General features: G+C 30.5%; 2 protein-coding genes and 1 non-coding gene across 4 annotated transcripts; 2 read left to right on the top strand and 1 right to left on the bottom strand.

Annotated features, from left to right (window-relative positions):
• The first annotated feature begins 746 nt into the window (after positions 1 to 746).
• LOC113786419 (small nucleolar RNA Z279/snoR105/snoR108) lies at positions 747 to 850 on the top strand. The gene has a single exon (XR_003472702.1). It is a non-coding gene; the product is annotated as a small nucleolar RNA Z279/snoR105/snoR108 (small nucleolar RNA).
• Positions 851 to 1,184: 334 nt separating this feature from the next.
• Positions 1,185 to 6,901, bottom strand: LOC101496544 (protein PSK SIMULATOR 2-like). Of its 2 annotated transcripts, none has more exons than XM_004499222.4 (13): positions 6,588 to 6,901; positions 6,157 to 6,417; positions 4,857 to 5,170; positions 4,656 to 4,748; positions 4,449 to 4,539; positions 4,134 to 4,227; positions 3,806 to 3,903; positions 3,603 to 3,672; positions 3,392 to 3,489; positions 3,049 to 3,165; positions 2,879 to 2,955; positions 1,932 to 1,976; positions 1,185 to 1,863 (listed from the first exon to the last, which is right to left on the bottom strand). In XM_004499222.4, exons 2-13 carry the CDS (start codon positions 6,385 to 6,387, stop codon positions 1,416 to 1,418), a joined length of 1,776 nt encoding a protein of 591 aa, XP_004499279.1. In that variant the 5' UTR covers positions 6,388 to 6,417; positions 6,588 to 6,901; the 3' UTR covers positions 1,185 to 1,415. The 2 variants fall into 2 exon arrangements, with proteins under 2 accessions (XP_004499279.1, XP_004499278.1); XM_004499221.4 differs by having other exon boundaries at positions 3,392 to 3,492; positions 6,588 to 6,900.
• Positions 6,902 to 8,093: 1,192 nt separating this feature from the next.
• Positions 8,094 to 11,173, top strand: LOC140920136 (uncharacterized). The gene is made up of 5 exons (XM_073367468.1): positions 8,094 to 8,355; positions 8,491 to 8,723; positions 8,833 to 9,230; positions 9,321 to 9,616; positions 10,131 to 11,173. Exons 1-5 carry the CDS (start codon positions 8,094 to 8,096, stop codon positions 11,171 to 11,173), a joined length of 2,232 nt encoding a protein of 743 aa, XP_073223569.1.
• The last annotated feature ends 3,835 nt before the right edge of the window (positions 11,174 to 15,008 follow it).

Here is a 15,008-nt window from a genome sequence, read left to right as displayed (position 1 = left end):
ATACTAATTAAGAGCATGTATTGCAATTTTAGAAAAAATTATATGAATAAATATAATAAAAAATATATTGAATAAAGAGAATGGTTATATAAAATTAACTACTTAATATATTTAATAGCATGTTCAATTAGTTTTAAAATTGAATGTCCATAAACTTACTGATAATATGATATATATTGTAGCAAATTAGTACTTTTTTTAATTATAAAATAAGATAAAATACACGTAATTTTAATTATTTTTCTCTGTTTGAACAATGACAATAAACACTATTAGAACATTTACATTTAGATAATGTTGTATTTTTTGAAATTAAGAGTTAGGATTACTATTTAAAAATAACAATTGGATATATACCAAAATAACCCCCTCAGTCTGTTAATTAGAGATGGATTAAATCATAATTTAGTTTGGCCCTATGCATTAGGAATATAAGGTGAGGTAGGATTACATTAGGCAGAATATCTGATCCATGAGACACGGATAAATATGATCGATCACGTTTTATATACCATTTGAATTTGATTTGAGCTTAGTTAATTAATTCCCCTAATGTTTAAAGCGTGAATTAGAGCAAGTGGTGGTAGGTTGTTACATAGCATATGTGAGTTACTCACTCAGTGGGCAAAATGCGCTTCACACGTTACAGTCCCACATCGAGTAATATTTTAATGTAGGAAATATTGGCTGCTATAAAAATTAGAAAATTGTAAATTTGTTAAACCATGATCCTTCAGGCAGTTACGGGGATATGAGGAGTGGTTGAGTCTCGCTTAAAATATGCGAGTTGGGTGTTCGCCCCAAGCCTGGTTACGACAATTGGGCACTCTCCGTTAATCTATCTGATCCCTATGTAGCCCATACCTGAAGGGCCAAATCGAGTTGTAAATTTTTTTCTATTTTTTATTTTAAGCTTATTATATTATTAATATAGTTCAAATTATTTATACTAATTTTTTAATTTTTTAATTAATAATATTAAAAATTTAGTGTGTTGGTACACGTTTTGGAATAACAATACTTTGAAATCTTTTATAGACATATTTGTTAATAGATTGAAAAGCATTAGAGACCATATTATAAACCCTTAATCCGTGGCCAATAGCCCTAATAAGAATTACTAGAGAAAAAAGATCTCTTATCAAGGAATCGGACATAAAAATAAGTATATATTCTTTTTACAATTATCCTTCAAAACGTATCAAATCATATATATATATATATACCAAAAAGGTGTTCCATGTTGCTCTCCTCCTATACAAAAATAACTGGAAGTTTCAAAACAAACAATAGACAAGACATTGGTTTAAATACACAAAGTTGATTTTTTGTATACATAACAAACAAAAAATTGGCTATGGTTGTCAATATATTGGAAAATAAAAATTGAACCCTCAATATTTTAAGCAATCATCTTACAGGCCATCCATAACATCCAAGCCCAATTTTGTAGCAAAGAACCACTTAGCTGGTGAACTCCCAACACTGTTGCTGAAATGCCACACCATGGCTTCTTTTTTATTGGTCCCACCAAGATTTTCACTTTTGCTAATTCCTGGAATCCATCTCCTTGTAGTTACTTCCTCCAACAACCTTCTATCCTCTTCAGAAAACTCAGTCAAGGATATGAATTGTAACATCTTTGACTGAAAATGAAGTCCCTTGTTGTTGGTAGGAGAAGTTCTTATTGTAGGCATTCGTCTTGTGGAGTTGTGTCTGTTTCTTACAAAGGTAACCAAATGGTGAAGCCGAACCAATAGTTCGAGGATGTGAAAATCTACCTTTTCCTTGTCGGCATAATGAAATGTCTGAAGTCGAATAAGGTTACTTTCTTTGGTTGTTGTCTTTCCTCCTAATTCATTACTACAAAGCCCACAACAAATTTAATTATCTATCACAAAACAAGTACAAGTACAAGCAAACTAACCAACCTTGCATTTGCCCACTCGCCAACCCATCCAAAACCTTGGTGCGCTCTGCCACATAAATGGATATAAGAAGAAAAAAAATAAGCATGAGGCACCACTTTAGTAGAAAAAGTGAGTAAATAACGTGCTCTTGTTTCAGAAAAATTGTTTTTAATTTGTGTAAAAATAAGATTTAAAGTAGTAAATTCGGAGTTTTGTGTCTTATAAGAAAAAATACAACTATAAATAAATCATAAAAATTAACGAGGACATTTAAGTCTTTCATTGAATTTTCATCCAAAAATTGGATTTATTTAAATTACGTGTAACTTTTTCCTCAATCATAACAAATTACTGTGTCACTAAATTGTCTAGGTATTTTATGACATAATTAAGGGTCATTTTACTCCTAACAATACTTAATTTCAAAGAGACATTTTATTACCTCTATCAGATTTTTTTTTTTAAATGCATCTTATAATAACAAAACAACACATTTTAGTTCATAACAATACTTTCAAAGGGACATTTCACTACCTCTTATCTGCTTTTTTTTTAAATGCATCTTATGATAACGAAACACACTTTAGTTCATAACAATACTTTTAAAAGATATTATGCAATGAGAGAAAGATTGGAAAACTAAAATAGGTTGAAAAACATTCAAAGGCAATGAGAGATAGTTTGGAAAACCAAAATAGTAAATTCAATATTAAAGAGAAACAAAAATGTTAGTACCAACGATATGGATCATCAACAACAATTCCACCAGAATACTAACATCAAGTTACATAAAAATAAAGTGTACGAAGGCCAAAAGGTTGAAGATACTGAATGAATGAGTATGAATCACTTTTTTTATGTAACTTTTCTTTTACAGTGACTCGTTTGTTTAAAAGTCAAATTCCTAATTTTCAATTCAAATAAAGATCATTGGGCTAGCATGACAAAGAAAAATAGCATTATCTTACTTGGTCGTATTTATGGCAAATGGAGTAAGCCATCGTAGACTCTTATCCATTTCAGCTTTGACCTGAGTAATGGAGATCTATACAAAATTTCCAATTAGCATACTCTAAACAAGAAATTAAACTCCAATCTTCAAGTAACAGGTAAAAAAACACGGTCATAAGTCACCTACCTCTTTCATAACATCATCGTAGTGCAACCTTGAAGGAAGGACATTCTTAATATTATTGGGCAAACCTTTATACAATGTGTCCCTCATATTTGGAGGAAGAATGGTTGGGCGTGATGCCTGATATCAAGTTAGAAAACAACATTTTATTTAAACAAATTAACTGTCCACTAAAATTTAAAAAAGTTCACTTTATTGCAATTTTCTGCAATATTAAATATCGCACAATTTTCTGCAATATTAAATATCGCACGTGACCGCAACCGCAATGGTTATTTAATAGTTAAAACCTTGCTCCCTAGTCTCTACTAAATAGTCATAAGCATATTACAAACTAGAGACTTACTATCACATTTATCTGATTGATAATGTTAGCATAGTGCAGTGCAAGACCAGCTTCGCCTAGTCGTTGAGGTTCCTTATGATTTTTTACTGTGATTTTACCTACTAAGAATCCACAAATTCATAAATTTTTTGTAGATAAATAATCAGAATCACAAATTAATCAGACACTTAGCAATTGTTTTCGAATTCATGAATGATAACTGTTTTCATACCATTGTTTCCAAGGAACTCCAAAATTGCTTGATGTATATGTGTGGTAATATCAACAAGCTTTTCAACGATCTGTAGCAGGTACATACACAGAATAAGTCCACTATTGTAAAATGTGCCGAAATTCAACACTTTATATTCAAATGAGGAACTATTCCTTCATGCAAACTTTTAAATTTGTTATTAGAATCCTATTCACATATACCTCCTCCAAATTTTTGGACCAAAGGGATTTCCTTTGCAAACTCTTCACAAGCTTTCTTTGATGCTTAAGCTCACTCTGAAAAGCTGTGAGACCTTCCCCTACAATAATATAGAACTTGACTTGTCAAAAACTTCGTTGCTGATAACAGTAAATATAATCATTTGTCTAAGACTTTCTAGAGATCATGATTCATGATATTAAGATTACAAATTTGATTCAAACTAAAACATATGATAAAATAATCTCAGCAAATTCTGAAAAAACTATATTAATCTTGGAATTTAGAGTTACAACTTTTTAGGGGAAACTATTTGAAGAAGTTTCTAACCGTTGAGAGGAAGATTTAAGGACTCCATCTCCTTAACCTTTTGATGGTAATCTTGTTGGAAACGGTCCAATGCATTCAACTCATGGTATAATTCCTAAGCAGAGAAAAGAACAATACTTATTCAAAGAAGTAACTAAACATACTAATTGTAAAAAATAGCAGAACTTTAACCCCGCCAGAAGTAGGAAACATTGGCAATCTAAACAACATTGATAATAGCTTGAACACTAACCAAGTATGAATAAATTTGGTGTGCTATGCTACAAAAGTGCATATTCTAAACTGTAAGGTTATTGAAAGTTACAATTTGCTTACAGCAGTATTCTGAGCTAGAGAGGACAAGTCCTGCATAGTCTTTTCTGCCTCTACCCTAGGTTGTTTGTTGCTCAAGACATCCAAATCTAATCTGAAATTGTTTATGGGATAAAAATATAATCTGAAATGTTTCTATTTTTTTATCTCTATCAAAATGATTTACTATAATCTTGTCATAAGTTTGCATGTAAAATCAAACAAACTCACCGTGAGAAATATCGACCGAGTTTATGCCACTGAGGGTCTTTACAAATATTTCCAAATCTAGCTACTTCCCGGGAGAAGACATAGAATTCTTCCCTGCAAATTAGCCCAAAATTCAAAGTTAATAAGAGAAAGCAAAATATACATCCATAGGATTTTTAAATCTCTACGAAAAAGCTTATGATACTATTAACAAGTGGGAACCTTTTATCAGCTTCAATAAAACTTATTAACTCTTTTGTATCAGTAGAAACTAACTGTTGCACCCCTTCTGATTGTAAAATCTCATTTTTAAGTAACTGAATGTTTTCTTCAGAAAGTGAATGAAACAAAATTGCTCCTCTGGTTATTGTATTAGCTACTTCAAATGCCAATATAGATATTTTATTCCTTCTATGAACCATGCCAGTGTTAAAACCACCACTTGTGCTTAACTTGGGCATGCTACTTCCTACTGAGTCAAGAACTTCCACTGCCTTCTCTCCAGCTCTTCCTAGAAAGGACCCTTTCCGGGAGACCTATACAAGAAGGACATCATAAATCAAATTGTGACACATCAAAGTAAATTCCAATAACAGAATCTGAGTCCATTTAAGGAACTCAAATAAAAGATTAAAAAAGCAACTCATTGACTTAAACTATACAGTTTAGAGAATCTGAAAAACAGTTCATTGCCTAAATGAAGTTGGAGTTATGTAGACAAAATCATTTAACTGTTTCAGCAAACACTTATTGAAGTCTCTAAAATTTTCCAAGATGCAAAAACAAACAAAATTCTCCTCGTTGGTGCAAAATTTGGTCAGTGATATGTATAAATGTAAACAAATCTGTACTTTTACCTGAACTTCCAACTTATTTATAATCAACCCTTAATGCATTACAAGCATGATTCTGATTACCTCTTAATTTCATTTCCTAACGCAACATTATTATACCATGATTATTACTTACAAAGTGAAAAATGAGTTCTTTGAGTGCCTATTTTGAAGTTTATCCGAGGACTAAAATTACGACTAAAATTAAAAAGTTATACATCGGGTAAAAAAACTTTTACACATACTTCCAAATTCCAATAATATTTAATTATCACTTGGAATCGCGATATTACTTCTTAAAACTTATATAACATTGATATTTTAGATTAAAGATATAAACGGATATGATTACAATTGACCACTTACATATTTTCTCATTATCATATCATAGGTGTCTATATCGAGTGTCTATGTTGTATTTCATAGCTCAAAATGTATTTACCGTGCCGCAATATTATAAATTCTCAATGTATTTCATTTCAGGAAAATAATTTATTAAATTCACCATCAAAATATGTATATTAAATTCGTATTGTGTATTTCATTTCATGGAAAATAATTCACCATGGACATATATTTATTAAATTCTTATTGTGTAATTCATTTCTGGAAAATAATTTGAATCTACTAATTAACGGTCACAGCTTACAACAAAGTTAACACCATAAATCAGCAGAGAGGGGAATTACCTGTTTTCTCCCTGTTCGGTTGAAATTGGTGTGATTGACTAATTTCAATTCACCGGAAAATCCAGAGTTTAGCTTCTTCAGATTTTTACCACGACCATTAATCTTTGAATTTGAATAACAATTTCCCTTTCTATTCACAAAACTCTTCAACTTGTTAAAATTCCCCGCAGAATCTTCAACATCAGCATTTTTATTTTTCTCTGCCTTACCAGCCGAACAAACCGATCCCATTATTTAATAAGCTGAATAAAATTTCAAATCCTGCAAATATTCATATAGTATAGAGTGAATTTACAAAACTTTAATCACAATAAAAATAAAAAAGAAAGCCAATTAAACTTTGGTTAAAATGAAAGCAATAATAACACGTTGACATGCATAACTTATGATATGATAAATTGATAACAAAAAAAGTAACAAAGCATGCATACCTTTTTAGTGTTAAAAGAGAGTATCAAAGTCCAAAACAGAAATTCAGTTAAGAATTGAACACGAGGATCAAATTTCAAATAAGAGTCACAGGGATTGGACGAGAGAAAAATAAATAAATAAATAAGTAAACACAATTTACGAGTTTGACTAAAAGGGAATGAAGTATATTCGCACGGTTGAATATTCGAAACAAATTATTATTAACTAATTTAAATAAATAAAAGTAAACGAAAAATGAAAAGAGAGACGCGCAAATGGAATTGAAAGGATTGGAAATTTCGTGGCAAGAAGCACGACGCCGATACGGTAAGTAATTGACTCGAGTGGGTTTATAAACGACAATGAATTAACAGAAACGACGACTATTTAAACGATCTTAGGCTTGTCGCTTTCTTGGACTACGTATATGAAAGAGAAAATAAGGTGAGAGTGCATGAAATTTTAGTGCCGCCCAAAGCCTAACATGAACCGGTTCATTTGTTTTAGGCCACGGTTTTCTTATCACTATACTTACTCCTCTAACAATATTATTAATTCTAAATTATTAACGACACGTAATCAAAATATATAATTCTAAATACCACTCGGACTCGGTCTTGCGCAACTAGTTGATGCATAGTTTCTATGAGTTGAAAAATCATGTAATAACAGAGTTGAATTCCTACTCATAAAAAACTAGGATACAAAATTGTAATCGTCATACCATATTTAAGTGTTAAAATTTTAATTACATTATAGATGGAGCTTAATTTTAAAGTACAATTGAGGTGTATAGACATTGTGTTACTCTCACCCAATAATCATTCATTCTGCTGTCACATTCACATATACAAGTTATAAAACTGTTTTATAAAAATAACATTTAAATATTTGGTTTTAATTTTTTGTCAATGTAAAATGGGTTTACCTTGACAATGCATAACTATTTTTTCTTAATCATTTTTTTAAGTTTTACAACATCATTTTCTAAATAAAAAAGTTATCGCATGGTATAATGTGAATTGGTTTTTTTATATATGTATATAATTTGGAACTAAGGAGTATAAAATTAAAATAGAAATAAATATTTTTATACGAGAAAGATATGGTAAATATTACTATAAACCTATAATATTTTTTATATGTGAAAGATATGATGAATATTACTATAAACCTATATATATTGGACATATTGCTCCATTTTTATCTATGTGTATTAAATTAGTTCTAATTCTTCAATTATGTTAGTTTGTTATACAATTAGGATCAGTTATAGACAAATTAGTTAGGAAGTTATTTTTTTGTTTTCCCCTTTTTCACTCCAATTCAAGTGTGTGTATATATATATATATATAGAATTGTTTAGATTGGCACTTAAGAAAATAAATCTTCTTTTGCAATCTCTTTTCAATTTATGTTCAATGCAATTCAGTAATACATTCATTAAAATTCCTTCTTCATGATATAATGAACTTCAATATGGTATCAGATGTGATATAGTTTTTTTTACTCTTCTTCTTCACATCATGGAGGATCCACACAACAACAAAAATATCAATCCCTTCTTCATCTCTAATTCAGATAATCATGGTCTTGTTCTTGTTACCCATTACCTTACAGGGGAAAATTATGGTTCTTGGCGGCGTGCAATGGTGATGACGCTTATTGGTCGCAACAAATTAGGTTTTGCAGAAGGTTCCATTGCGCAACCGACTAAAGATGATCCTCAATTTCTCGCATGGCGACGCAACAATAGCATTGTGGCTTCTTGGATCCTCAATTTTGTTTCAAAATAAATTCAAGGTTCCGCAATCTACTCAAACTCTGCTTCTGAGATTTGGACTGACCTTCACATGTGATTTCATCAAAACAATGAGCCTCACATTTTTCAGTTAAAAAAATATATTTTTTCTTACACTCAAGGTTCTTCCTTTGTCAGCAATTATTTTACTAAGTTCAAAGCTTTTTGGGAGGAATTGAGTGAATTCCGTCCCACTCATTATTGTCATTGTGGCGGTGTTCAACCTATGGTCGATTATTTACATCACGAGTACGTTATTTCCTTCCTCATGGGCCTCAATGATGATTTCAACCATGTCTGTTGTCAGATTTTGTTGAGTGATCATCTTCTTCCTCTGAACCGTGGTCTTGCCCTTGTAACTCAAGATGAGAAACAAAGACAAGTGGAGTCTACTCAATCTCCTTTCTGAAATTGCAATGGTATGTGATGTCCAAACCAAGAATCCAAAGTCCAAATGAAAAAAGGGTCGTCCTCTCTGCACTCATTATGGCTTGTTAGGACATACTAAAGACAAGTGTTTCAAACTACATGGTTTTCCTCCAAGCTACAAATCAATTAACCAATCCATGCCTTATCCCTCAATCAGTCAAGTTGTCGATTCTAATTCTGGCTCTTTTGACCCTCCCCAACTAAATGCCCAACAATATCAACAGTTGATCTCTTTTTTTCAATCCTATCTAAATCTTGCAGCCTCACCTACTCAAAACTCTTCTGAGGAGAAAATTGGTATCTCTTACTCTTTCTTTAATCATTGGTTCATGAATTGTTTTATTCCTCGTCTTGATTCCTTATTTCATAATGCTTGGATTGTAGACTCGGGAGCTACATACCACATTTGTACTGATTTAAATTTGTTTACCTCGTATGCCTCTTTGTCTAACACCTTTATTACCCTTCCTAACAAAACTTAGGTTAAAGTACACGTTACTGGTTGCGTTTCTTTGAGTCTTAGTCTTCAAATTAGCAATGTTCTTTATATTATTACCTTCACGGTTAACATTTTGTTTATTAGTACTTTGACTAAGGACTCCAACTACATTCTAAATTTTCTCACTGACCATTTTGTGAATCAAGAGCCAGCCCACCAGCGGATGATTGGCAAGGGTGATATGCAGCAAGGCTTATATCTCTATGTCATTACTTCTCCAAAGGCTATTGGTGATATAACAAATCAGTGTGCTCATGTTGATGCATCTATACTTCCTTCTGTTTTTCCTAATGTTTCTAATTATGTTGACAATCTTAAATGTCAGTTATGGCATTCTCGTTTAGGACATGTATTTGATGTTGTTTTAAAACTTGTTGGCAATAGAATGAATTTTAGAATTGCTCCAAATTTTTCTTCTCATTCTTGTCCTATTTGTCCTTTGGCTAAGTTTCATAGATTATCTTTGATGCTCAAAATATTTTTTCTCCTCATGCTTATGATCTCATTCATTTTAATATTTGGGGTCATATAGCCCAACCTACTTATGATGGTCACACATATTTTTTTTGACTATTGTGGATTATTATAACATATTTACTTGGTTATATTTGCTTAAACATAAGTTTGATGTTGCTCACCACATCAAGCATTTTTTCTCTTTTGTTCAAACTCAATTTAATAAGTCTATCAAATGCATTAGATCTTACAATGTCAAGGAGTTGACTTTCACTAAGTTTTTGCAGGAATTAGGCACCGAGCATCAGTTCTCATTCCCTTATAGGCCATAATAGAATTCAGTTGTTGAAAGAAAACATCAATACCTCCTTAATGTAGCCCGAGCGATGTTTTTCCAATCTCATATTCCTCTCAAATTTTGGGGTGATTGTGTCAGTAGTGTTGTCCACATCATTAATAGGACTCATCCACCAGTCTTGGAGAATGTCACCCCTAATGAGCTTCTTTATCAAGTTGTCCTTAATTTCAATAATCTTAAAGTGTTTGGGTGTCTGGCATATGCAACTACCATACCTCAATGTAGAATCAAATTCAGCCCTCGTGTCAAGCCATATGTCTTTGTTTGCTACCCTTTAGGCTACAAAGGATATAAGTTGTATGACATTGTTGCCCAGACATTCATTATCTCTAGAGATATTGTTTTCCGTGAAACTATATTCCTTTTTCATCATAGCATGTCCCATGTTGGTGCACAAGATCATTTCCATCACACTATTGTTGCTCATCCCATTCCTGATCACGATGATAATTCTCCCACCCCTCATACAAATGATAATAATCCCACCAATCAGCCACCTGATGCTCCTCCTTATCTGCCAATAAGATATTCTATAGCACATAGAGCTCCTTCTTATCTTCATGATTATGTTTGTACTGATTATATTGCTCATCCTATACAAAATCATCTCACTTACTCTAAATTTTCTAATGCATACAAGGATTGCCTATTAAATGTCAATGTTGTCTACGAACCACAATTCTATCATCAAGATGTAAAATCTGAGAAACGGCGAAAGGCTATGGCAGAAGAGTTGACAACTTTAGAAGTCAATCAAACTTGGAGCATAGTGCCTCTACCTAAAGGAAAAAAGGTTATGGGATGCAGATGGATATACAAGACTAAATATAGGGCTAATGGCAGCTTAGACAAATATAAAGTCGGGCTTGTCCCAAAAGGATACATACAACAAGCTGGCATTGACTTCATAGATACCTTTTCGCTAGGAGCTAAATTAACAACAGTGATAATTCTGTTGACGCTTGCTGCACAACGAAATTGGCACTTGCTGCAGCTAGACATAAATAATGCCTTCTTGAATGGCATTTTAGATGAAGAAGTCTTCATGCAATTACCACAATGATATCCAATTAAGGGGGATACCATGGTTTGTAAGCTTCATAAATCCCTCTATGGGCTGAGACAAGCCTTTAGGCAATGGTTTAACATGTTTTCTTCCATTGTTCAAAAACATCAAAAGGTTTTGGCGCAACATTTCAAACTTAAAGTAATTGGTGACTTAAAATAGTTTATTGGGCTAGAAATAGCAAAATCTACAAAAGGCATTCATTTATGCCAAAGAAAGTATACACTCCAACTACTTGAAGATATTGGTTTTATTGATGCCAAACCCATGTCAACTCCTATGGAGCCAAATATGTCCTTTTTTTAGGACACAACAGATTTGCTAGATGATCCCACTGTCTATAGAAGATTGATTGATAGACTCATGTACCTCACCATTTCACGGCTAGACATATCCTTTTCTGTCAATAGACTAAGCCAATACATGACTAAACCTGGAAAATGTCATTTACAAGTTGTTTATCATATTTTGCAATTTTTAAAATCTTGTACAAGCTTAGGCCTTTTGTTTCCTGCTACCCCTAGTTTTAAAATTGCAGCTTATGTTGATGCGGATTGGGGAAGCTGCAGAACAACAAGGAAATCGACTATTGGGTTATGCGTATTCTTGGGAGAATCATTGATTTAATGGAAGTCAAAGAAGCAATCCATAGTGGCTCGATCATCAGCAGAAGCAGAATACATGGTGCTCGCAAATACACATTTACTGCCTTTTCGTTCGATAACATGTTGATTCTGGTTTCATCAAGCTGATACACGTTTCGTCCAAGCACCAACTGGTTGATCCTTTAACAAAGGCACTACCAAGAGTCCAATTTCATCAACTCATATCCAAGTTAGGTTTACTTGATATCTTCACTCCTTTGAGGGGGAGTATTGGACATATTGCTCCCTTTTCATCTATGTGTTGTTACAAAACATTAAGTCTATTAAGTTAGTTCTAATTTTCCAATAATTTTTCAGTTGTTAGTTTGTTATACAATTAGGATCAGTTATAGGCAAGTTAGTTGGGAAGTTATTTTTTTGTTTTCCCCTTTTCACTCCAATTCAAGTGCCTATATATATAAGATTGTTTACATAGGCACTTACGAAAATAAATCTTTTTTTGCAATCTCTTTTCGCTTTATGGCCAATGCAATTCAGTAAAATTCCTTCTTCATGATATAATGAACTTCAATAATACACATTTGTCTCATATTTGAACTCGGAACAAAGCGTGCAATTTAACAATTTTGACATTGACTAATTAAATTAAGATTTAAGAATATTTTAATCTTAGACCAAAGAAAAAGAATATTTTAATTTGAAAATAGTTGGAAGATTCGTTTGTATAATAATTTCAGAGTATATATTTAATTTTTAGCATTAAAATAATCCCATACCAAAAAGGCTTCAAATCACGAAGTTCCTTTTTTTAAATAAATAAAAGGATAGGCTTTTACCCTTTTAAGATCAAAATATCATAGACTTACTCAATCATCTAGGCTAGCCCAACGGACTCTTTCTTTATAGAGCAAACCCAACAAACTTGAAGAGGTCACTTTATAACAGAGTACAAAATGTACTCGAGACTTCTTCTTTCAAAAGTGGATCTTCGTTAGAATTATAATAGTATCAAACGAAGAAGTAATTATAAATAGTGTGGCAAACACGGTGAACATTATAAATAGTGTAAGTGTTTAAAACTATAAATTACCTATTTCGTATAAGTGTTTAAAATTATTAGAAATTTTATTGTTGATAATTTTATTTTAGAAATAATAAATAATGATTCTTTTGTTTTTAAGAATAAATTGGTAATTAAATTGAGGTCAATTTAATATAAGATATGTATTTTTTTTTATTAAACCAGTATCATTTAAGTTAACAACTCAATTATAAATATAAAAATGGTCATAAACATTTTAAATATTTACTAATTAGAGACTACGTATGTGATTGTTTAAGTTTTAAATATTTTTTAAAATTAGTTTATAGTAAACCATAATACATGTGAGATTTCATGTAGAAAAGATAGATATAAAAGTTGAAACAATTAGACTATTAATAGTTAATGGTGAGTATATCACCCCTCTAAAAATATAATATATTAGTCCTCTAAAAAATTTGTTGCCACACTTTTTTTTTTCTCTTTCTTCTTTATCATAAACCTTTATGATAGAAGATGGGTGATTTGAAACTATTTTTTGGTTTAAACTCACTCCTCTATATCATTTTCCTCTACCTTATTACATAAACAAGGGATTTTCAGTTGGATATATTTTTTTTGTTTTTTTTTTTGTTAGCCCAATTAAATTTGCCGTTTTGTTTTTCCGTCTTCGTACGATATTTATTTTATTAAAATTAATATATTATATTTGATTTAGATTAGATATATTTAATTAATTATTTCAATGTCCTCGACGTTGCAAATTCAGAGGCATAGATATCCTGGTCACTTTAATTTTGTCAAATTTATAAGCATTTTACTATTTTATACTATTAACTTAAATGTTGTGAATTGTTTGTAGGTTTATTCTTTTCATTTTTAACGACTTTGTATTTGTATTATTCTCGATCGATGTACTCTTTTAATATGAAGACTTAATTGCAATTTTAGTCCTCTTATTTTTACCAATTAACGAAATTGTTTAACCTATTTTAAAATATGATAGTTTTTGTTCTTCATTTTAATTTTTTAATCATAAAATGACAATATAACGTGCTTTAAATAACGCGACAAATGATATGATGGTGTAAAATAATTAACACTCATATAATCACAATAAAATAGTCTAAAAACTTGACTTTTAACTTTGGAATTTTTTTTTTGTAATTTAAATAATGACATATGAATATATAATGCATCTAGATAATTATATATCATGAAATTATATGCCACATAACTTAAAATATATTAAATCTATAATGAAAACTGTTGACTTTTATTAATATAAAGAATAAATTTTATGAATTGATAAAATAGAATAATAAAAACTGAAAATTAAGTATAATATACATAAATAAATATTGTTTTTAAGTAAAACAGAAATAGTCAGTGGTGACTGGTGAGTGAAACAAATAGTTAGTGATATTGGTATAATAGGAAACAAATTAGAACTTTATTTATCCTATAAAATTTTGCTTCCTCTAATCTTATATAAAGTAAAAAAAAAAACTTCACATTTTTTAAGAAAAATAGTTGATATTTTTTTAGTTTATTAAAATAATAAAAAAAATTAATGGAATTATCTAAATTGTCCTTTGTGATAATATTTTTAATAAGAATAAAATGTCAATTAATTAAAGAATGTCTTAAGAATAATATCGTTAAATGTGAATAGTTAATTTATTTTAATTATATTTTAAATAATAAAATATGTCTTTTATTTTGTTTTGCGTGCTTCGAAATTAGATAGAGTACTTTAGAGAGAATTCAAGTTCAAATTTTATCTATAACAATTCTTGATTAGAATTCTAGAATTATTAGGGTCCATTCCATTAAAAAGCATAACTTTTAATTAAAGTTGGTATATAAAGTGATAAGAAAGTTTGAGTCTTTCAGTTTCATTCTCAACAAAATACTAACTACTAATATTGATCTATTACAAATTTTGTAAAAACAAGTTAGAAAAAATGTACTTTTTTAGTTTTTAATATAATCTTCGTTATTTTTTAATTGTATATCTAATTAAATAATATATATATCAGTCTCAAGTTATTATTGTCCACTTTGTGTTTATGAATTTTTTTTTTATCGAAGAAACTTTGTTTTTATGATAATGAAAATCCATTTATGTTCAATAAGAATAATTTATAAAATCACAATTTTCTCAAATTCACCTAATATATAT

The sequence above is a fragment of the Cicer arietinum genome, chromosome 4, assembly GCF_000331145.2.
Source record: "Cicer arietinum cultivar CDC Frontier isolate Library 1 chromosome 4, Cicar.CDCFrontier_v2.0, whole genome shotgun sequence".
Lineage (NCBI taxonomy): Eukaryota > Viridiplantae > Streptophyta > Magnoliopsida > Fabales > Fabaceae > Cicer > Cicer arietinum.
Note: the sequence above shows the minus strand (reverse complement) of the source record. Positions and strands in the feature narration are given on the sequence as shown.